At 52.8% G+C, this 25904-nt stretch overlaps 1 protein-coding gene across 3 annotated transcripts in view; it reads right to left on the bottom strand.

Moving 5' to 3' along the window:
* The window catches only part of LOC144729787 (protein phosphatase 1B-like), a 30510-nt gene extending 9396 nt beyond the window's left edge, over positions 1–21114 (bottom strand). Inside the window, exons 1-4 of one of the 3 annotated variants that reach the window (XM_078610289.1) lie at positions 20783–21114; positions 4476–5331; positions 3928–4045; positions 220–266 (exon numbers count right to left, since the gene is read on the bottom strand). In XM_078610289.1, the coding sequence (XP_078466415.1) occupies positions 220–266; positions 3928–4045; positions 4476–5312 (1002 nt within the window). In that variant the 5' untranslated portion in view covers positions 5313–5331; positions 20783–21114. Of the gene's footprint in view, positions 1–154; positions 267–3927; positions 4046–4475; positions 5332–20782 lie in introns of all 3 variants that reach the window. The other 2 variants (XM_078610287.1, XM_078610288.1) reach the window with 2 other exon arrangements.
* Between the last annotated feature and the right edge of the window lie 4790 nt (positions 21115–25904).

Raw genomic sequence — 25904 nt, 5'->3', positions numbered from 1 at the left:
ACACTGCCACTTTTGCAAGGGCGACCTGTATTAGAGAGAAGCGTTAGGTGCAAACTACATATGTAGCCATTCCAAACGATGTGGGACACAGGGGGGGGGGGGAGGGCGGGGGTGGGGGGGGCCGCTGGCTCGCGGGATACGCTCTGCCGCTTACTTGCTAGCCAGGCCCCCTCCTGGTGGAAGGTTGGGGATAGTTTCCAAGGAGAGAACTCGCATTACCGAGGGCATGTCAGGGGTCCTGTCCTCCGCGTGCTTCTCCAGCAACTCTGACGAGGAAGGGCACACACAGGCACTCTTTTGGGAAACAGTCAGGCGAGCACGTGCGAGCGAGAGCCTCCGACGACGACGCCGCCGCGCTCGCCAGCAGAAGCCGACGCAGGCCCGTGACATGGGCGAACGCACAGTGGAAGCCGCTTAACATTCGTGCTGGCATCCTGTTAGAGAAAGAAACAAAGCCCTCACCACCCCCCCCCGAGGGCTGTTTACATTAGGATTTCCCCAGAATCCATTCCTCGAGACCCACCACGGCACGCATTTCCTGGTTAACCACAATTCCCCTCCCGTTCAGCTCACAAATACTATTTACGGATACAATTTGCCCCGTGGCAAAAATCGTCGTGTTGAACCCGCGCAGTGCTTGGATTGTGGTGGTCAATAAAAGGCAGGACAGCGAAATCCATTGCTGTTCTATACTGGCCACTTCCAAACCTGCAGTGGCCAGTATAGTTGAGGTATGGACGAATAACCCTGACCAGGACAGTGTGAGGGGGGAGGCCCCTCATGCAGCAGTGGATTGACCAAAGGGCTTTGCACGTACATTTATAAATAAATATATTTATGCCACACGTTCCCGATGATAGACCTCGTGTAAATACTGAGAGACCGGATTAAAATAATTACCGTTCTGTGACATGTTTAGCAATCATCAGGCAAGCGCAGTGTGGTACAAATCGGATTTGAAAAGAGGCGATTTGATAAACTCAAGAAGATGTCCGTGCTGAGTTACAAGCAATAATGCCCTTCGGGAAACCCTGGTTTAGAATCAGGATTTCTCCACTAGGGGGCACATGTTCATATGGACCACGTAGAGAAGAACTCCTGCTGTTCCAATACTATTTAACATCGCTGCCAACTTTCATTCCGGCAGAGTTTTGGACAAACGCAAAGCGAGCCATCAAGCAAGCAGGCTTTGAATGCTTACCTTATGTAGGCTGGTGTGCCAGCACAGACATTAACATTCTATCATCACGCACACGCACACATCATATGCGCTTACTTAAGGACGATTTGCCGAGATGGCTTTGTGTCCTTGAAACACGGGGGGGGGGGGGGGGGTCTAATTCAGTGGTGGGGGTGACCCTGTTAGAAATCCAATTTTCTTAACAAAAACCACGTAATTTCCACAAAGCCAAAATGTTTCCAATTGACAACCTATAATTGCATTGATATTGTGTTTAAAACATGTATATAAATAAAGGTGAAAAACAAGCCATCAATCAACACAAGCCAATTCTGGAATGCGCACAATCCACCATCTAATGCTACGGCAGTTGCAGTACGGACAAAACTGGGACTGGCTGGCCGCAGGGCATTTCTGCGCAAAGTGGAGAACTCGGCTGACGACACGCCGCCATGGGGGCTGCTGCTTTGCTCGTTGTTGCATTTTTTGGGCTTTGGGAATGAATTTTTTTCCTTCCAGATGGCACCCATAAATTCCACGTAGACCAAGGACACGGCGCGTGTCCACGCGACGTTTATTCACGGGCACGCCGTACGTTAGACAGCAGGCATCCGCTCTCCCATTCTCCGATGAGGCGTGATGCTCAAGTGAAATTCGATAACTCGCATACCTGTTAAGTTTCCAGTTTGAGCACAACTCGTGCAACGCAACATGAATGTCTCGTTTTTTTTTTTAAAACGTCATAAAAAATCTATGTAAATCAAGCCCAAAGGTGTATAACGTACGGGACACATTCGCTTTAAGTCTCGGCAATCAGGACAGCTTTTGAAGTTGAAGTCACCCGTGAAAAGAGCACACTCAACAGGCATGACGACTCTCGAAGTGGCGCCGTGACAATGTACCGACACAGTCAATACACGCACACTCCTACCTCAAAACGTAACCACCGTGTGACATGTATTCTTAGAATTAAGGCTTAATTGGCACAAGTATTTTAATTGTTGCCAGAATTGAAACAACGTGAACTAGTTGGCTGTTTACAAATACACATCGATGTTTTACTTCTGTTTTGGCACTGCTGGAGAAGGTGCGGTGGAACCCATCAGAGGTGAAACCGTGGTCAAGGCAGCACGTGACAGTGGACAGTGAGGGAGGGTTCATGGGGTCAATGGCGATGTAGCTGGCCGGGTGTCTTCAGGTTGACAATGAAATTGAAGACGATTTCGCCAAGAGGGGGGGGGGGATTTATTGAGAACAGCAACAGGGGTCGAGGATGGAGCTTTGTGCAACACCACAAGCACAGGGATGTGTGAGAGGAGGGCAGGCAGTTCGTGCCGGGAAACGTGAAAGATGGGAAGACCGCAGCCAGGAGACTAATGTGGTGGAGATGCCTGCACGGCCATGAAGGAGATCAAGGAGGATGGGAATTGAGTGATCCGTGGTGTCAACAGCTGCGGGGAGGCCTCAGAGAAATCGGAGTGAGAAGGATTCATTATCTGAAGCGAGACGAAGGTCATTTACCACCTGTGCAGAAGCAGTTTCAGTAGAATGGCCCTGGCAGAAACCTGATTGGACTGGGTCGTGGAGACTGCGGAGGGACAGGGGTCCGGAGATATGGGAGTAGGTGACCCCTGCTATGAATGAGAGGCTTGAGAGAGGATGGATCTTTGCTTGGGTCCATCGTGGGGAGTTTCAACAGAATGGCAGTGACAGCAGCCGTCGTGCGAGACAAGGGATCGGGACCGGATGAGGTGGAGGGCCAGGGTAGGAAGACAGTGAGTGACGAGTTCACTAAGCCAAGGATCGAGGGTGGAAGAAGACTTTGAGCCATAATAGTTTTTTTGGGGCTAGATCACGCAAATATAAATGTGTCTTTAAACCTGCCACCACCCGACACAGCAAGTGAGTAAGCTGTGTCACGTAAACGAAACGTGGCCAATTAGTTTACGAGTTCAGCACTAACCGGTGGTGTGTGCGTTGGAGAGTAAACCCACAGCAACATTTACAATTGGAGTAACCCTGACGTTGCCACCATTCATAATTACACGATCAAACCCCAACAACAACAAAAAACCCTTCACTGTGGATAATATTGCTCGTGAGATCGCACCTACATCCATAACAAAACGTTTTTGGGTTAGAAAGCATCATTATAAATGTATCATTAAATCCGCCACCACCGAAACATTTATATTCACGTGATCTCACCCAAAAAAAAAAACCCTCTCATGGATAATATTGGTGACGAAAGCCTACGTGGTTAAACATACTTGTTAGTTGGAGAGGATTGCAGTGATGTAAATGGTGACAGGTAAAGGGACGGCAAGGCCGGGTGGTGTGGCAGGAGGCAGAAAGACAGGAGAGTGCCATCCCTAGTTTCCTCAACCTTCACAAGTGCATCATGCCTACAAAGTCGTTGATGTGGTCTTATGGCTTAAAAAGTAAAACACCCCTTTATGGGTGCACTGCTAATGAGGGCCGCCACCTCGAAATAGCCCACTATGTGGAGAGAAAAACTATGCCCAAGTCAGAGCCACAATGAACGCACTTACGTTTGTTTTTAGCTACGCGACACCGAGCGTGGACCGCTTCAATTAGGCACCGGCTCGGTACCACCGTTCCGAAGTGACACAATAAACAGGTGCCGGGACAGGGGGGGGGCGTTATTTATCCGCTGCCGATAAGAAAATTTAATCCAAGGGTGGTGGCGAGGGGGGTGGGGAGTGCACTCGACAGAGGAGAGTCACCTTCCACCTTCTGCTCCAGGAATTTGTCGAGCTCCTCCTCCTGTTTCACGGCTTCAGGCGAGGGCCTGGGAGCGTTGGGAAAGCACACGAGCACGATGCTCATGTTATCTCGGCTGCCCTGCAAAACAGCACAAGCGGAGGAATGCTCATAACCGGTTCAGGAACCTTAGTGAAAAGCACCGCGCTCGTCAACGCTTCACTACCCTACGAGCTCATTCATGGTTTCACAAAGAAAATTCCTTGTTCCACGGCTTGTCAAGCTTACACATGGGGCAATGGGGGGGGGGGGGGGGCAAGGGTTTCTCATTTACCGAGCCACACTTGGTTAGCCATATCTTTAGACCGTGAAATCAAGGAATCCCTTTTCGAGACACGCGGTGCATTCCCTGCCACACGGCCGGCTTGCGGCCGTGCAGCCTGCAGTGTTTCGGTAAATAAACAACGCTTATCGTGGCAGCCTTTATTGTGTCTGCCTTTCAACATCGTCCCTCAAAAGGGGGCATAGTGCGACGGCTACAGTGAGACGAGTGCGTGGCAGGGTGACAGACCTTGTGGAGGCAGGTGTCCAGGACCTGGCTGCAAACCTTCTCCAGGTCGTTGCTCAGCAGCAGACGTGAACGTAAGAACTGGCCCAGCTCCTCGTTGGACATCACGTCCCAGATGCCGTCGCACGCCAGCACCATGAACTCGTCCTTGTCGCTGCGCTCCACCTCGTACACCTCCGGCTCGGGAGAGACGAGCTGCTCGGTGGGACCTTTCCCGTCTACGCTCTTGTAGTCGAAATCCCCGAGGGCGCGCGAGACGGCCAGCGAGCCGTTGACGCGCTGGATCATGACGCTGCCGCCCGCGTTCTGGATGCGCTCCTTCTCGCGCGGGTTGCACGGCTTGTGGTCCTCGGTGAAGAAGTGGACTCCCCCGTCGCGGTACAGCACCGCGCGCGAGTCGCCGCAGTTGATGAAGTACAAGTGCCTGGGGCTGACCATCACCGACACGGCCGTGGTGCCGCTGCGGTCCAGCCCGTTCTTGATGTCGGACATGGTGCGCATGTGCTCGTCGATCTCCAGGAAACCGGTCCGGATGCCCTGCTTGACGTCATCCACGCCCGGCTCGGCCGGCGGGACGAGCAACTGAAAGGGCTTGGTGTTGGTGATGCGCTCCAGCAGGTGCTCGGAGCAGTAGGTGGCCACGCGCGACCCCGCGTGCCCGTCAAAGACGGCGTAAAACGACCACGACTTCAGGCCGCGTGGCATCCCCAGCACCGCGGCGTGGGCGTCCTCCATCTCGACCCGCCAGCCCTGCATGCTGCTCAGGGCGTAGCACATCCCGTTGCCGGAGCCGTGCGCCGTGTGCTTCTCCGTCTTCGGCTTGTCCAAAAACGCCCCCATCTTCTACCCGTGTAGGAACCTAGAAACCGCACAGCAGTGAGCAGCAAAACGACGTACGCACGCTATAATTTCATTCGACGGTCATGTAATCTAATTATGATACCATGGCACATCAGAGGCGGTGGGGGGGGGGAACCTAAAGACGAAGCCCCTCCGATTGCTCGTTCGACCTCTGCTGACATCGCGACCTCCACCAGAGGGAGCTCCAGAGCCCCTCTCTCGAGGGTATGTTTGGTCTTTTATTCCACACTGGCCACACGTCGTGGGAGTATCCACACACTGGTGGAGGGGGGGGGGATAAAATTAAATTGGGGTCTAATGTAGTTGGTTCGAGAATAAGGACTAAATTGCATTATGATAAATAGCAGAATTAGTGAACAGATTTTCACCAACGACTGGTACCATGAGCCCTTCGTTGAGATGTGGGGAAAATGTCATCGCCTTTACGTTGTAGTGATGAACAGAGAATGCCAACGTTGTCTCTCGTCCATTCAATAACCGGAAGAACTACTAGCGCGTCAAATGCTACAAGTTCCTTTCAAGAAATGTGTAAATATGTTCAACCGAAGGCTCCCACTAAGAAGTGCGAGGGGAGAAAATGTCCTCCGCTGCATATCCATTCATAGCATAGTGCGTCAAGTGGAAACTACTTGAGAATACACTGTCCCTTTTTAAAATAACGTGCTTATTTTTGACAGTGTAACGCAATAGCATAAACATGATTCGCACGCGAAATTTGTTCATTAAAAGTATAATGTTTGCGGCCATGAGAGGCCCCTTTGCACAGGGCTTGCGCTGGTGTGGAGGCTCTTGATGCATCTCGGACACTTTGTATTAAATTTCGAGCCTGGGCGAACATCTGTTAGCGGTGCCGTTCTCTCGGGGAAACTGGTGTGGCCGGTGCAACACACACCACATCGACACCAGAATAGAAAGGACAGAGGCTATCTTCGCCGGGGTTTAAAGCGTATTTTAAACACGCGTTGGACACTTAAAAAGCTTCAACTTTAGCATCGATCCAGAGGGTGGACCGACTCGCAAATAACTATTCCTGCAACTGCCCACCGTAACCACGCGCGCGCGCTCTGACACGGGCTCGGAAATGTAACGCAGTAGCAGTGGCGAATAGCGTTTGTACCCTCCTTGAACTCGATGCAGGTGCCATTACAGCATGGTACGGTAAATTCCGCCCAAATGTCTGAACCGACAAAGCGGAGACGGCGATGATGTACCCAGGGCGGCGCTGCCCGTGTATTTACAGGCTGAATGCATCATGAACGTAAAGGTGGCGCATCGCGGCACTCAATGGTTAAATGCGCACGTCGTGTCATCATCGTTGAGGGTGGTCAATACGAGAGAGGTCACGATTCGGTCGTGGCAGTATTACGGGGGTTCTCGTATGGATACACAAAAGGAGGCACACAGACAACACAGTGACCACTGCTGTCGCCACCAAGTGGCGGTGATATCTCCACAACACTTGTGTCAGGCTAGGTGCACTTTGAGGCCACGTGAAGTGTCAAAGGGACAGACCAGGTGACATGGATAACACATACAACACTAACACACATACAGACAACACAAATAATGCACAGACAAGGCAAAGACACAAACACATAAATACAGCACCCAAATACACAAAGACACAACACCCACACACAAAGGTGCACACACCCAGACAAGACACATGCACACACGTACACAAATACCCAGACACATATGGACAACACACAGACACACACACAAAAAAACAAGAGACGGTGACATCACCACAACCCTTGTGCCGGGTTAGGTGCCAGATGAAGTGCTGAATGGTCACTGGTAGGAGGCCATGGGGACAGGCCCAGGAGCCATAGGTTTTTGTTGACTGAGATTATTGGCAGATGCACCACTGACGCTTCCCACTGTGCCAACCCTGCGTTTTAGCCGCCCGGCACACTCTGCTTGTTTCGTAGTGAGTGCGAGTCCCAGGCACAGACATGCAGAAAAAGACCAAAAATCCCATATAGCCTAAATAGACTTCTGGTGCGGGTTATGTTAAAGAGCACCTTTGAAGACCAGCAATACACTTGGCTACTTTGTCTCCCGAGTGGCGATGTTTACAAATCGCAGCAGGTACTAACTTGAGGCTCAGTCGACCTAAGGGAGGTCCAGGACCGGTTCAGATAATCGCCACACTGGTGTTGGCCGCAAGCGGGAATCAAACTCTGGGTTCAACGCGTGATAACCATTACACCACCGTTCCCCCCAGACATACACAAATACAAAGATCCCCTGTATAGCCTTAAAATACTGTTTGGGAAAGTGCTGTTAAGCGAGCACCGATGACATGCACACACACACAGACCTCCAAACATAAATAGAACAAACATAATTCCCCTACAGCAATACACACATACATTGAGGGTAAGTGGTGATAGCGGGCACTTATCAAAGCCATCACGGCACACGATGAGGTTGTGTGGCCATCGCCACGCCTGGCCACCTTTTTGCCTTCACAGTTTTGAAGTGTATGCACTGCGGAAAGTGCTCGAATCAACCTTCGGCGAGGCCCAGGATAAGTTCTGAAACCACTCGTAACTGATGTTTACTTTCCAGGAATCCAACTCAAGTTACCGGGGTTAACAGCAAATAACAAGACCATCGCTCCCCACGTACAAAAACAAAGATCCCCCGTATAGCCTTGACAGACTGGAGGAACAAGTGGCTGTTAGTGAGCACCTTTGAAGGCCGGCACGGGCACACGAGTTGGTGGGTGGCCAGCACCACACCCAAAGACACACACAGCGACACAAACACAAAAGTTACACTGACATAAACCACACACACACACAATCAGACAAATAGCAACAAAGTAAATACAAATGGTGGCATTACAAAGATACACACGTACGGAACACACAAAACACATGGGTAACACACACAAGATACACAGCCGCAAACGATACACAAAAAAACACCCAAAATCAGAGACACTCTCGTGCATTAGCACACTTACTCCCACACGAAAAATAGGCACACACATGCACGCGCAAACACACACACTCATACGCACAGATAAGCAAAGACAACGATTTCCCGTGCAGCCCATATCGCTCACGCAAGAACTTCACACAACACGAGACACCCGATAGAGGAAACCCTTTTTCAGGCTGTTGAGGAAAACTTCTGCTAGGGAGCACCTATGAAGGCCGACACGGCGCACGAGGGGGTGGGTGGTCAGCACCAACAACAACAACAACCACCGCCATTTACCACTAAGTGGCGTGGACGTCACCACGACGCCTGTGCCAGGTTATGTGCACGCTAATGCCAGCACCACGCCAGGATACACACACAAGAAAAAAGATCCTCCGTTATAGCCTTAACAGACTGTAGGGGCAAGTGCTGTTAGCAAGCACCGATGAAGGCCGGAATGGTACACGAGGGGGTGGGGTGGCCACCAACCACGCCCGACCGCCTTTGTCTCCCCAGTGGCGATGTTTACACACCGCACTAGGTACTCATTGGAGGTTGAGTCGACCTAGGGGAGGCCCAGAACCGGTTCAGATAATCGCCACTGGTGTTGGCCGTGAGCGGGAATCGAACTACCGCTCCCCACACACACACGCGCCCAGATTAACACACAAACACACACTTACACACTGACACTCAAACTTACACGCAGTCACACACTTAGACCTTTGTCTCGCACTCCTCACAGACACACGTTTAGGCACTCGCACACAGCCACTAAAGCACAATCACACAGGCACATTCACACACTCGCACACAGCCACTAGAGCACAATCACACAGGCACATTCACACACTCGCACACAGCCACTAAAGCACAATCACACAGGCACATTCACACACTCGCACACAGCCACTAGAGCACAATCACACAGGCACATTCACACACACAGCCACTAGAGCACAATCACACAGACACATTCACACTCGCACACAGCCACTAGAGCACAATCACACAGGCACATTCACACACTCGCACACAGCCACTAGAGCACAATCACACAGGCACATTCACACACTCGCACACAGCCACTAGAGCACAATCACACAGGCACATTCACACACTCGCACACAGCCACTAGAGCACAATCACACAGGCACATTCACACACTCGCACACAGCCACTAAAGCACAATCACACAGGCACATTCACACACTCGCACACAGCCACTAGAGCACAATCACACAGGCACATTCACACACTCGCACACAGCCACTAAAGCACAATCACACAGGCACATTCACACACTCGCACACAGCCACTAGAGTACAATCACACAGGCACATTCACACACTCGCACACAGCCACTAGAGCACAATCACACAGGCACATTCACACACTCGCACACAGCCACTAAAGCACAATCACACAGGCACATTCACACACTCGCACACAGCCACTAGAACACAATCACACAGGCACATTCACGCACTCGCACACAGCCACTAGAGCACAATCACACAGGCACATTCACACACTCGCACACAGCCACTAGAGCACATCACACAGGCACATTCACACACTCACACAGCCACTAGAGCACAATCACACAGACACATTCACACTCGCACACAGCCACTAGAGCACAATCACACGGACATATTCACACACTCGCACACAGCCACTAGAGCACAATCACACGGGCACATTCACACACTCGCACACAGCCACTAGAGCAATCACACAGGCACATTCACACACTCGCACACAACCACTAGAGCACAATCACACAGGCAAATTCACACACACAGCCACTAGAGCACAATCACACAGACACATTCACACTCGCACACAGCCACTAGAGCACAATCACACAGGCACATTCACACACTCACACAGCCACTAGAGCACAATCACACAGACACATTCACACTCGCACACAGCCACTAGAGCACAATCACAGAGACACATTCACACACTCGCACACAGCTACTAGAGCACAATCACACAGGCACATTCACACACTCGCACACAGCCACTAGAGCACAATCACACAGGCTCATTCACACACTCGCACACAGCCACTAGAGCACATTCACACAGGCACATTCACACACTCACACACAGCCACTAGAGCACAATCACACAGGCACATTCACACACTCGCACACAGCCACTAGAGCACGATCACACAGGCACATTCACACACTCGCACACAGCCACAAGAGCACAATCACACAGGCACATTCACACACTCGCACACAGCCACTAGAGCACAATCACACACAGCCACTAGAGCACGATCACACAGGCACATTCACACACTCGCACACAGTCACTAGAACACAATCACACACAGCCACTAGAGCACGATCACACAGGCACATTCACACACTCGCACACAACCACTAAAGCACAATCACACAGGCACATTCACACACTCGCACACAGCCACTAAAGCACAATCACACAGGCTCATTCACACACTCGCATACAACCACTAGAGCACAATCACACAGGCACATCCACACACTCGCACACAGCCACTAGAACACAATCACACAGGCACATTCACACACTCGCACACAGCCACTAGAGCACAATCACACAGGCACATTCACACACTCGCACACAGCCACTAGAGCACAATCACACAGGCACATTCACACACTCGCACACAGCCACTAAAGCACAATCACACAGGCACATCCACACACTCGCACACAGCCACTAAAGCACAATCACACAGGCTCATTCACACACTCACACACAGCCACTAGAGCACAATCACACAGGCACATCCACACACTCGCACACAGCCACTAGAACACAATCACACATGCACACACACACACTCGCACACAGCCACTAGAGCACAATCACACAGGCACATTCACACACTCGCACACAGCCACTAGAGCACAATCACACAGGCACATTCACACACTCGCACACAGCCACTAAAGCACAATCACACAGGCACATTCACACACTCGCACACAGCCACTAGAGCACAACCACACGGGCACTTTCACACACTCGCACACAGCCACTAGAGCACAACCACACAGGCTCATTCACACACTCGCACACAGCCACTAGAGCACAATCACACAGGCACATTCACACACTCGCACACAACCACTAGAGCACAATCACACAGGCACATTCACACACTCGCACACAGCCACTAGAGCACAATCACACAGGCACATTCACACACTCGCACACAGCCACTAGAGCACAATCACACAGGCACATTCACACACTCGCACACAGCCACTAGAACACAATCACACAGGCACATTCACACACTCACACACAGCCCCTAGAACACAATCACACATGCACACACACACACTCGCACACAGCCACTAAAGCACAATCACACAGACACATGCACACACTCACACACAGCCACTAAAGCACAATCACACAGGCACATTCACACACTCGCACAACGTTGTTCCGTCTCACGCACACACTAACATAGACACCAACACCCTCACACACAGCCAGACAAAGACAGCCATAAACACACACAAATACAATGATCCCCCGGATAGACTTTAACATAACAAGACGGTTGGGGTTAAGTGCTGTTTGCGAGCAACTATGAAGGCCGGCATGGCACATGAAGGGGTGGGGGTTGGCCAAATCACTATTTACACACAGCACCAGATACTTGGGGGAGGCCCAGGACCGGTTTAACATCCACCACTCTTATTGATCATAAGTGGAAATCGGAACTCGGGTTAGCACAATGCAGTGCATTGTGCTAACCACTGCACCACCACTCCCCGCACTCAGACACACACAGACTCACATTAAGAAAAACATAGACTGTGCCACCATGTGGCTTGTGCCAGGCTAGGTGCACCTTGGGGCCATGTGAACTGTTTTTGGCTCGCTCGCAGGTAACGGGAGAGAACCAGGTGCCATGGCTTGATTTACTAGACTGACTGGCTGATGCACCACAAGTGTGCTCCCTGCTTTGCAAATTCCCTGCGTTCTAGCCGCTCGTTTATTGTGAGCATCGCTCATCTGCCCTCCATTGTTGCAGGAGGGCGGCTGCCTCCAACTGCCCAGGAGCGTCCTTCACGAGCCTCCTCCACATATGCCAATCTTGACACACTCAAACACAGCCATACACAAAGACACGCACGTAAATAGATCAACAGTCAGACACACTGCGACAAAAAAGACATCAAAACACTCACAGCCACTCATAACAGCCGCCACTAAGTGGTGGTGATGTCAACCACAGCGCTTGTGCCAGGCTAGGTGCACTTTGGGGCCACGCAAAATGACGGAGGCTCGAGGGCAAGAGGTCACGGGGCAGACCCATGTGTTTTGGGTTGACTGATGCACCACCTGTGCCCCCCCTCCCACTGTGTCAACCTGTTGCGTCTTTGCCGCTCTACCCTCCGTTGTTGTTGCTGGAGGGCAACTGCCGCAGTACGCAAACACTCACACAATCACACATAATCACACACGTACAAAGATGTTTGTCTCAACCACACAGTTACTCACAAACCTTTTGGGGCACGTGCCAACCCAGTGGCGATGTTTACAAATCGCACCAGGTACTAACTTGAGACTGAGTCGACCTAGGGGAGGCCCAGGACTGGTTCAGATTATGATCACCGGTGTTGGCTGTGACGAGGAATCGAACTCAGGTTGTCGGATTTGGGGTTGTCGGATTTGTAGGGTAGCGTGCTAACTACTGCACTACCACTTTCCACACTCACACATAGCCATATAAACACAAATATCCCCCCCTATAGCCTTTAACAGACTGTAGGGGCAAGTGCTCACACAAACACTGAAACACAGCTAGACAGACCGACACTCACAACGACAAACTCACGCACAACAACCGCCATTCGCCACTAAGTTGCGGCGACGTCACCACGGTGCATGTGCCAGGCTATGTGCACGTCAAGGCCACGTGAAGTGTCGAACGCCCGCTGGCAGGTCACGGGACAGACCCAGGTGCCATGGGATGACTGAGATGACTGGCCGATGCACCACCTGTGCCCTCTACCGTGCCAACTCACTAACAGCCATACATAACTCCCACTAAGCCATACATAAACACACTCTCACGAACAGCCGTACACACACTTTAACAGCCACACACACATACACTCTCACTAACAGACAAAAGACAAAACACAGCCATACACATACACGGCTATACAAAGACTAACACCCCCAGCCCCCCCCTCACCCCCAGCCCCCCCCCCTCACACCCAGCCCCCCCCCTCACCCCCAGCCCCCCCCTCACCCCCCAGCCCCTCCCTCACCCCCAGCCCCCTCCCTCACCCCCAGCCCCTCCCTCACCCCCAGCCCCCTCCCCTCACCCCCCAGCCCCCCCCCTCACCCCCAGCCCCCCCCCTCACCCCCCAGCCCCCCCCCTCACCTCCAGCCACCCCCCCTCACCCCCAGCACCCCCTCAACCCCCAGCCCCCCCCCTCACCCCCAGCCCCCCCCTCACCCCCCAGCCCCCTCCTCACCCCCAGCCACCCCCTCACCCCCAGCCACCCCCAGCCCCCCCCTCACCCCCAGCCCCCCCCCTCACCCCCCAGCCACCCCCTCACCCCCAGCCCCCCCTCACCCCCAGCCCCCCCCTCACCCCCAGCCCCCCCCTCACCCCCAGCCCCCCCCTCACCCCCAGCCACCCCCCTCACCCCCAGCTCCCCCCTCACCCCCAGCCCCCCCCTCACCCCCAGCCACCCCCAGCCCCCCCCTCACCCCCAGCCCCCCCCCCTCACCCCACAGCCCCCCCCTCACCCCCAGCCCCTCCATCACCCCCAGCCCCCTCCCTCACCCCCAGCCCCCTCCCCTCACCCCCAGCCCCCCCCCCCTCACCCCCAGCCCCCCCCTCACCCCCAGCCCCCCCCCTCACCCCCAGCCCCCCCCTCACCCCCAGCCCCCCCCCTCACCCCCAGCCCCTCCCCTCACCCCCCAGCCCCTCCCTCACCCCCAGCCCCTCCCTCACCCCCAGCCCCCTCCCCTCACCCCCAGCCCCCCCCCCCCCCCCTCACCCCGCGCCCAGCCAGCCCCCCCTCACCCCCAGCCCCCCCCTCAACACCCCAGCCCCCCCCTCACCCCCAGCCCCCCCCTCACCCCCCAGCCCCCCCCCCTCACCCCCAGCCACCCCCTCACCCCCACCACCCCCTCACCCCCCAGCCACCCCCTCACCCCCAGCCCCCCCCTCACCCCCAGCCACCCCCAGCCCCCCCCTCACCCCCTCTCCTGCTGGACACGTGCTCTCCCCCGCCGCTCAATGTCGCGGGCACCCACCGCACTGTACGCGGCGCAACGCACGCGCCGCGTACAGTGCGCCGCCAGCTGGCTGCGTGCGGGGCCTGAAATAGCCGCGGGGTCAGACGCGTGACTCGAGAAACAGAACCCCACACCACACACACTCCACACCACCCCACACACCCCTCCACCACCCCACACACACCACACACTCCACCACCCCACACACACCCCACTCCACCACCCCACACACACCCCACACACCTCACACACACACCACCCCACACACACCACACACACACCCCACACCACTCCACAACCCCACAGACACCCCACACACACTCCACTCCACCACCCCACACACACCCCACTCCACCACCCCACACACACCCCACACACCCCACTCCACCACCCCACACACACCCCACACCACTCCACAACCCCACAGACACCCCACTCACACCCCACTCCACCACCCCACACACCACTCCACCACCCCACACACACTCCACCACCCCACACACACTCCACCACCCCACACACACACCACACCCACACTCCACCACCCCACACACACTCCACACCACCCCACACACACTCCACCACCCCACACACACTCCACCACCCCACACACACCACACACTCCACCACCCCACACACACCCCACTCCACCACCCCACACACACCCCACTCCACCACCCCACACACACCCCCACTCACACCCCACACACTCCACCACCCCACACACCACACACACACCACCACACACACCCCACACCACTCCACAACCCCACAGACACCCCACTCCACCACCCCACACACACCCCACTCCACCACCCCACACACACCCCACACACCCCACTCCACCACCCCACACACACCCCACACCACTCCACAACCCCACAGACACCCCACACACACCCCACTCCACCACCCCCACACACCACTCCACTCCACCACCCCACACACACTCCACCACCCCACACACACTCCACCACCCCACACACACCACACAAACCCCACACACACACCACTCCACCACCCCACACACACCACCCCACACACACACCACTCCACACACACACCACTCCACTACACCACCCCACACACACTCCACTCCACCACCCCACACACACACCACTCCACCACCCCACACACACTCCACTCCACCACCCCACACACACCACTCCACCACCCCACACACACCACTCCACTCCACCACCCCACACACCCCACACAGACTCCACTCCACCACCCCACACACTCCACCCCACTCCACCACCCCACACTCCACTCCACCACCCCACACACACTCCACTCCACCACCCCACACACACTCCACTCCACCACCCCCACACACACCACTCCACTCCACCACCCCACACACCTCACACAGACTCCACTCCACCACCCCACACACTCCACCCCACACACACTCCACCACCCCACACACACCACACAAACCCCACACACACACCACTCCACCACCCCACACACACCACCCCACACACACACCACTCCACACACACACCACTCCACTACACCACCCCACACACACTCCACTCCACCACCCCACACACACACCACTCCACCACCCCACACACACTCCACTCCACCACCCCACACACACCACTCCACCACCCCACACACACCACTCCACTCCACCACCCCACACACCCCACACAGACTCCACTCCACCACCCCACACACTCCACCCCACTCCACCACCCCACACTCCACTCCACCACCCCACACACACTCCACCACCCCACACACACTCCACTCCACCACCCCACACACACCACTCCACTCCACCACCCCACACACCCCACACAGACTCCACTCCACCACCCCACACACTCCACCCCACTCCACCACCCCACACACACTCCACCACCCCACACACACTCCACTCCACCACCCCACAAACAACCCACACACACCACACACACCCCACTCCACCACCCCACACACACACCACTCCACTACCCCACACACACCACTCCACCACCCCACACACACTCCACTCCACCACCCCACACACAACCCACACACTCCACGACCCCACACACACTCCACTCCACCACCCCACACACACTCCACTCCACCACCCCACACACAACCCACACACACCACACAGACCACACACACTCCACCACCCCACACACAGACACCACTCCACCACCCCACACACACTCCACACACTCCACACACACTCCACCACCCCACACACTCCACACACCACTCCACCACCCCACACACACACTCCACACACACTCCACACACACTCCAAACACACCCGACACACACTCCACTCCACCACCCCACACACACCCCACACCGCCACCTCCACCAACAATTCCACTCCCCCTTGGCCTGTGGGGCGGCAGTGCCTCGCTCTGTCCTGCCTTGCCCGCCCGCGGGCTCAACTTTCCCCGCTCGTGTTTCTCGAATCTGTCACAAGCTTTCATGACCGCCTTTGGCGGGGCACGGCATCTGTAGCCTCCGCCACAAATATCTTGACCTCCCCCCCCACACACACTCCTCGGATCTCGATACCCTCCTCATTCATGCTGTGGTGCCTTCATCAATGCGAGAGTCCCTCTTCCCCCCCCCCCTCCTGTGGAATCTCCCCGTGTCTCGCTCCCCCCCTCTCTCTCTCTACGTCTCCGTCTGTCACGGACAAAGTTGAGACGGTGGTGAAGTTGGGAACGGCGTTGTCATCGGGGGGGGGGGGGGGGAGCCCCGTGTCCCACAGCTCACGTGAATTGAAGCACTCCTCTTGATTCACGACAGGCACGATACGCTCACGCTGCCGGTCAGTCGCCACCTTATCGCTCTGCTATCGCTACTGCCATGGGTCACTGTTCACGTCAACTCCGTGATTCATCCACACGTTTTGAGAACTCGGGCCCGGCCAGACTCACCGTTTCATCTCATCCAACCACTGCGTTCAATCACCGCCACACTTCAAGTCACAACACTTTCTCTTTCGGCTTCGATCTCTTTGCGCTTGCAACCCACTTCGTGTCTTTTCCCCAAGGTCGTATAAACAACCTTGCTCGACTCACGGAACGTGTTTAACTCTTCATCCATTCTACATTCGATGGCGCCGTTTATTGCACAACCCATGAAGCATATTGAGAGCCTGTGTGGTGTGGCTCAAGTCACCACGCGAAAATATTCGCAGGAATCAAAACTCGGCTCTCCCAACAAACACAACAGTCCCGTGTCTCTCTACTCGATGGCAATTCACACTGCCTTGAAACTAGTTGTCAGACCTCGGAAGCTAAGCAGGTTTGGGCCTGGACAGTGCTTGGGGTGGAAGGGCGACCCAGTTTAGGGCTCGTGACGACTCGTGGGGGCTGTCTGCACAGTGGCCAGGGCATGCACGGCAAAATCAATTTGTTTCACTGCATGTCAAGCTCCAAAGTCTATATACTCTGCGCTTTCACCAACACGCATTGGCCCGTTGTCCTCACTTATCGATTGAAAACTCATTTCTTTTTTAAACTTCTTTTTGCGTTTAGTTTGGTGGCCCCCCTCCACCCCGCCCGCACCTCCGATGAGCACGCCTGGCTACGTACGGCGCGAAAGAAGTTCAACGTACGTGCACACACTAAAGTTAGGTAGAACACTACGACCCGTACGGAGAGGTCATCATCAAGCAGCTGATTGACAACAGGCTGATCCTTTGTACATGCACAGCACGGCAGAACCACCTGTTCACACACGTGTAGGCAACGTTTTAATGCAATGCACCTCTCGACTTCAGAGCCTGCTGTTTGTATATAGATTTTTTAAAATCTAAAGTACGAGTTGATGACCTACGAGGGCGATCTTGATCTGCTATGGGGTTGTGCTTGTTTGTGCCACGGTACCCCGAGATGCTGAATTGAATCTGCACGCTAAGATGTGCGGAAGAAGGTGGGGGGGGGAGTGACACCTTCTCTCAGCTGCTCACAATGTCTGGAACATTAAGTCCCCAGCCACACTCTTCCAATGCCGTCAATTGCACGTTGCCATCCGTATTCCGGCGTGCAAATTGAGTCGCGAAAATCATTCCACGCGGGTATTTTTCTACTTCTTGCGTACTGCGGCAAATGTTGATAGCCACGGGTTCGCGTAGTTTCGCTATGATTCCTCCTCCTACTCCTCCGTTTCAAGAAGCGCTGACTCTTTAAGTTGATTACTGCCCAATAGGTCAAATTCGAGTACAGGTCGTGGACATGAACCCCGATGTCCGTTCCACGATTTGCCCACTCTTCTGTTAAGGGTCATTGCCTGAAACGTCGCCCATTCCATACGTTTCCCATTGAGAGAACCACAGCAGTATTGCTGACGAATGCGTCGCGTTTTCGTCACCACTGCTGCCTGCTGATCGAGGGCCCTCCCCGCCATGTGTGGCTGGTAGGGGGTTATTTTAACTTAAGTGGCCATACTTCACCACTGCGGTCAGCGCGAGTTGGTGTTGGGTGTTGGGAGGGGTTGGAGTAGCAAGAGGGCATTACACCGTCACCTTAAGAGCAGGGTGCTGTTTGTCGTGTTTATGTGTGTGTGTACACAGGGCAACTACACAGCTGCACCAAAGGATTACAGCACCACGGACTGGAGTGAACGAGTTGGTGAATGAGTGAAGTCTGAAAGCGATTGAGTCAATGGTTTGAGCGAACGACTTCGGGAATCGTCGTTCGGGGGGGGGGAATGAGTTGGCTGGCCGGCGTTACCCGAATGAGTCGAGTGCAAGATGAGTGGGGGGGGATGATGCCCATTATTTTAGAGTATGTGCGTGAACGAGTAAGCAAATGCGTAAGTAAATGAGTCCGTGTGAGAAATAAGAGTGAATGAATTTGAGTGTGAATGAGTGAAAGTATGCGTTGGTAAGTGACCAGGTTAGTCTGTAAATTAACTTAGCAGTTTAGAAGTGATTGAATTAAAAAAAGGAGTCCTAGAGAAGAGGATTCGAGGTGAATGACTGAATCCGAGCGAATGAGTTTACGAATGAGCGAATGGATGTGTGATTTAATTAATGTGGGAACGAGTTTGTCAGCGATTGGATGCTAGTGAATAACACAGAGCGAGTGTAAAGGAGTGAACGAGTAAGCCACTTAGTTCACAGGTGAATGAAAAGTTTCAAGAGTATACGTGAATGAGATTACGTAATAACTTGAGTGAATTAGTCCGTAAGAGTGAATTTATCTCGGCCACTGAACGAGGCTGCAGGGACACGAGTGACTTGATGAGTCGAACCGTGAGATAATCTATGGCTTGGTGAATTAGCGAGTATACATTTAAGTAAATAAGTCACCGAATGAGTCTATGAATGCATGAGTGACTGAATGAGGATACACGTGAACGACTAAATGAATGAGTCGAGGTGGCTAGACTCGTGTAAAACAAGAACGAGCGAAGGAGCCTGTGGGGAAAATGAGTGAATGCGAGAACGAGTTTGTAAGTGAATGAGTAACTCAATGAACGAACGTGTGGCCGAGTATACGAACACAAGGAACGAATGAGTGAATGAAAGTCCACGGAGTGAATTAATGAATCTCGCTGCGAACGAATTGATGCGGGAATTAGTTTTGGTGGGGTGGTGGTGGTGGGGTGGTGGGGTGGTGGTGGTGGGGTGGTGGTGGTGGGGTGGGGTGGTGGGGTGGTGGTGGTGGGGGTGGGGTGGTGGTGGTGGGGTGGTGGTGGTGGTGATGGTGGGGTGGTGGTGGTGGGGTGGTGGTGGGGTGGTGGGGTGGTGGTGGTGGGGTGGTGGTGGTGGTGGTGGGGTGGTGGTGGTGGTGGTGGGGTGGTGGTGGTGGTGATGGTGGTGATGGGGTGGTGGTGGTGATGGGGTGGTGGTGGTGGTGATGGGGTGGTGGTGGTGGTGATGGGGTGGTGGGGGTGGTGGTGGTGGTGATGGGGTGGTGGTGGTGGTGATGGGGTGGTGGTGTTGGGGTGGTGGTGGTGGTGTTGGGGTGGTGGTGGTGGTGTTGGGGTGGTGGTGGTGGTGTTGGGGTGGTGGTGGTGGTGTTGGGGTGGTGGTGGTGGTGTTGGGGTGGTGGTGGTGGTGTTGGGGTGGTGGTGGTGGTGTTGGGGTGGTGGTGGTGGTGTTGGGGTGGTGGTGGTGTTGGGGTGGTGGTGGTGGTGTTGGGGTGGTGGTGGTGTTGGGGTGGTGGTGGTGTTGGGGTGGTGGTGGTGGTGTTGGGGTGGTGGTGGTGTTGGGGTGGTGGTGGTGGCCCTTCCGCTCCACTTACTCGCTCGGCTGCGCGTCGACCCCGGACTTTGCGACCCCTTGACCCCCGGACTTTGCGATCCTCTTCGCCCGCCGCTCTTGGCTGTGTCCACTTCGATCGATCCCCACTTCCGTACCAGCTCACCCCCCCCCCCAACAACAACAACGCTCATGCGTCTTAGACTCCGCGGGTCCGGGGGACACGCCGAGGAGACGCGACGGACAGAGAGAGAGAAAGGATGAGAGAGGAGGGGGGTAGAGAGAGAGGCGGTGGGGGGGGTATTTGTGGGGTTTATTCAAAGTGAGCGAGCGAGCGAGCGACACGCGAGTACCTCACTCCCCTTGCTCGACTCCTTCCTCGCTCGGCCTCGCGCGCCGCGTGGGGGAGGGGCGGACGGTGCCGGTTGGGGGGGGCGGGGCAAAAGGGGCGGGGCATAAAAACGGAGGGGCGGGGCAGGAGGTTGCGTGGAGGGGAGGGGGGTGAGAGACTGACGTCACGACCAAAACCGCCGGAAGTTCGGGCGGTGACTTTTCCGCAAGGGCCAATGGGCGAAGGGCGGCTGTGTCCATGGCAACGAGCTCCGGGAACAACAAGCCCCTCCCACTATCGCCATCGCCCCTCCCCCACAATTGTTGGGGGGGGAGGCGTCCCATGGTGATTGTCAAAATCGACCCATCTCGTTCCATCTCCATCAGATTCCTCTCAGTTTAAATACAGATTCTGATTCTGCCCACAGTCTCGTCATTTGCCCGTGGTGTGTGGCTGCACGTGCCTTTATTTCTCACAGTCATCGTTCCAGAATGTGTTTTATTTGTTTTTTTTTCTGTGACTATCCTTGGATTGAGGGCGTGCCTTGCCAGAATGGGCTTCTCATTTGTATTTTGCCACTTTATCTAATTTCCTAAGAGATGTTGTGCCCACCGTCATAAATGGTTATCACAATCGATTGAGACTGGAGGAATCCGATGGGATGTGAAGCTATTTTCACAGATGTCCAGATGTTTTGATGGTTGCTGTACCGTGTTTATACAACTTTAAATATACTTTATCAAGGCCTTTCATTGTGAGAGCGTGAATCAACTGCATCACGTTATACTGATGTAATTGCTTCAGAGTTCATAAAAAAAAGCTGGCATAATTAATGGTTATATAATTCGCTTTTGTTTGCTTTAAAAGTCGCATTTACAGTAATTTTGGGGGAGTGGGCTTCACAAAATGTAAAACAACACAATAAAAATATAACACAAGTTACCAATTCACACATTGCCGACGACACCTCACTCAGAAGCACACTTAGGGGCGGATACGATGGACAGTTGGCACCCACCCTGTCATTTTTAGACACCTACTGCTCAGAATTGTAATTTTAAATTAAATCTGAATGACTTAATGATTCCAATACTGAACGCGGCACATACGCGTTGATTACGTACCGAATAAGCATTCCATAATGGGTGTTTCATCGGCAATAGAATCAGTGTCAGGAAAACCCGCTCACGATTCAGCACTCCAGGCTGAAAAACAATTAGCTCCCCGTTCCAAAAAAGGTTCATCTTGGTGTGCCACTGACCCAGCTTGAGAGAGATCTGTCTTGCCATCGCATGCACACCCGCTGAACAAGCACCACGGTCAGGCTATCCCAGGCATCTTGCCCTGAGACGACCCAGCACCTGGAGACGGGGCAGCCACCACTTGCACCCTTCATGCTTCAACTTAAAATCGTGAACCAGCGGTGGCCACTAACTGCAGACATCTCTCCAAGACGGCGTAGAGACACACGCCTTGGGCAGGGGGTCCACTGAGTCTATGCTGGCTACAATGGCAAGTCGTGGTAGTCCCCATCTGTTTGAAATCTTGCCTGGTTTGTAGTTTTTATTATTACACGCTTTTATTTTACTCCGTCTGTTGTTGTTGTTGTATCCTCAAATCTTGTAACTCAAAATTTACCCACTTTCCAATGTGCTATCGACTGCTAACTTGGTATACTTATGTCATACTGATGATAATACTATATTCTATCATAAAAAAGAAAAATTATATATTTTTAAACCATCATTTTTATATGTTATGTTTCGGCTTGGGTCTAATTGTCCACTTTCGGCTTGGGTCTAAACGTTATGGCAAACTTCGAGGCCACTTCCTGGAGTCGTGGTGTTCTGCCATTATTAGTACATTTCATAAAAGCGTGTTTTTAAAAAAGATTTTAAAAAATATTACTTATTAATCCGCATAACCAGCGAGAACCCTCACGCTTGTGCTGATTGGCTTAGACCAGGGGCCGACAACCTGTCGCCCTGGAGACGCATGCGGCTCTTTGAGGACCGCTTCATGACCCTTCTTTGTTGAGGACCACCATCTCGTATTCACCACGCAGTCCATTGCGGCTCTTGAAATGTTGAGGGTTTCTTTTGACCGAATTGGAACAAAAAATAGCTCTTCTCGTTTCAGTTTAATTTATTTGGAATCTCAACAAACAATAAAATTATCGTTATTTTGGTCACCGATCCCTGACTTAGACCAACCACCATTAGCCAAATCGATCTCCCTTGAGCCACCCAACTGGACAAAACACGTGAATTCGCCCTTCCATTGACAAAATACTCCATCACGTGTAAATCTTAAGATAGTTTTCACCAAATACAAACATAACTCGATTGTCGTATTTGAGATGATATCCAAAAGCATCACAAACTCGCACAATAAGGGGCCGTCCATAAATGACGTCACGCACCAGGGGGGGGGGGTCAGACATTTGTGACGACGTGTGATGAAGTGGGGGGGGGGGGTTGAAAAATGTGACGTCGCATCAAAATGCGCAACTTTAAATAAATATAGACAACACGTTCTACTTAATTAAGTATACTTTTAAATAAATGTTTTCTCCTACAACATCAGAGTGCAGCGCCACATTAAATACGCACTACAATGGCGCAGAGCTTTGTGACGTCATATTTGAGGGGGGGGGGTCTGACTTTTTGTGACGCCGTGTGACTAGGGGGGGGGGGGGCAAAAAATCGTCCAAAATCGCGTGACGTCATTTATGGACGGCCCCTAAACCCTGCCCGTGGGTAACATGCGCGTGTCGCACACTCCAATGTGTGCGACATACAATGCGGTATTTACAACGGCACGTGTATTTATATCCATCTCTAACAATTGCTAAAAGGAAAATGATGGTATTGGCCACGGTTCGTGAGTCACCACGCTTACCCTTCCACTGCGGCTCTGCCGCAGTGGAAGCATTGACGCGAGGCAGAGGCGGGCCCAACGGTGATGTCATCACGCTGGTAGGGGGAATTAGGGTTAATGACACCCCTGATCTTCTGAAATGAGCACAGAGCTACTTCCGTTATTTGCCGTGAAAAAAATAAATCTCTCCCCGAGGGATTACTTCATGGGAACAATAAGCTTGTTATTGTAATTCATATTTAAAAAATTCTGTCGCACATGCATTACTTTTACTTTCAAGTGTTGACCCAACCCCTATACATTTCAGTGTTTGTATTGTCAACCATTAACTGCCCCCACCCACCTCTGTGTCATCTGCACGAACAGCCAGAGCCTAAATCACATTACAGAATATGCCTCCACCCAGACACTGCATCTGCTCCGACCTGTCCCTACGATGCTCAACAGCACATAGGATGCATACATGCAATAGCGGCAAATGGCTAAACGGGTTATCATGCAGTTTATACACAAATTCCATTTATACCCTCAGAATTACGTTTTTTGTAAACGCTGAATTTTTCACGAAATCATCTGAATTTTTTAAGCGAGTTTGAAATGTTTAGGGACTGCAATATTAACAATGCCGTATGTCTTGTTGCTAAAATAACATTCCCCATCGCTATGGGGTATAGATTTGTGACGGGGGCATCATTAATTTAGGGCCCCAGAGCCAATGTATTATTCATGGCATCAGTATTTAGCCGGATAATTTATCGTTGGGTTTTCTGTGTGCTGACAATAACCAGGGAGAACTCTGGCATAAACACAACACATGCTTGCAATGACTGCAGGGCACTCCATCCCCACATGCTCGGTAGTATTTGCATAAAATGCACGAGGAAATTTAATCCGAATGATGTCATCGAGGGCAGCGAGAAAAAAAACAGTCAACAAAGAATTGAACGTGGTTTCGCAGACCCAGGGATACTTCTACTCTCGGCGAATACAATCTAACGGAACCCAGGAACACATTCTGAACGTATGATAATATTACAACATGAAACATATACGTACATTTTACACCTGCTTGAGTTGCACACTGTATGCATATTTTTTTGATTGATTATGCTTTATTGGAACAGAAAGCAGATTTCTGATGCATATGGGCCTTGCAGTTTCTCAGGTGGCTTTATGATGGATGAGGATTTCCAGGGCCCTCCCATTAGCCACAGAGTTGGGAATGCATGCATGCCTGCCACCCTTGTGTTTGTTTTCACTTAGTGGTTGCTGTGCGCCCTGTTTTAAATTTAGCCCAGCTTCATGAAACCTGAGCTCTCAATCCTCCTCTCGCACAACACCCATCCTTCTACCCCATTCCCAAAACACAGCCATTTATTAAATCACGTGCATTAAAAATTGACCGCGCACAAAATAATCCTGGAAATAAATACACGCAATATATTATCCCGCGTATTTTTTTACACGCGGAATAGTTTGTAAATAACGTGTTTATAATAACATGCAAATCTTGTCTTGACATTTGTCTTGTTATTTATATTAAATGAGGTTGCCTGTGGATATTATAATCCCGATTACGATGCGTTTTTTTGATCTGCCCGAACATGGAAGTTGGCTCACAGTTGCACGGCCACGCTTGTGCAGATATAAATGAGGCCTGACTGCATCTGCCCGAAATACGGTATTCCAGGGGGGTCGGAGTTGGATTGCTGGACGGGCCACCTCGTGACACCCTGCCACACCTCGCTGACCCATGGAACATCTGTATCTTCCCTCTGCGTGGCTGCCGAAAATAAAACACCATAGTAGACTCATCACAGCCAATGTATACAAAGTGGGAAAACAAATGTACATTCATATGTTTGAAATCCTTTTTGTTAGCATGCTTGCACATGCTTGCATGTGCTCCCCTTGCCTCCCTACATAAGTGCCCTCGAAATGCCGAGCTAATTCA

This window comes from Lampetra planeri, chromosome 33 (genome assembly GCF_965212315.1).
Source record: "Lampetra planeri chromosome 33, kcLamPlan1.2.h2, whole genome shotgun sequence".
In the NCBI taxonomy this organism is placed as follows: Eukaryota; Metazoa; Chordata; class Hyperoartia; order Petromyzontiformes; family Petromyzontidae; genus Lampetra; species Lampetra planeri.
The sequence above is the reverse complement of the archived record's forward strand: the minus strand, read 5'-3'. Positions and strand labels throughout refer to the sequence as shown.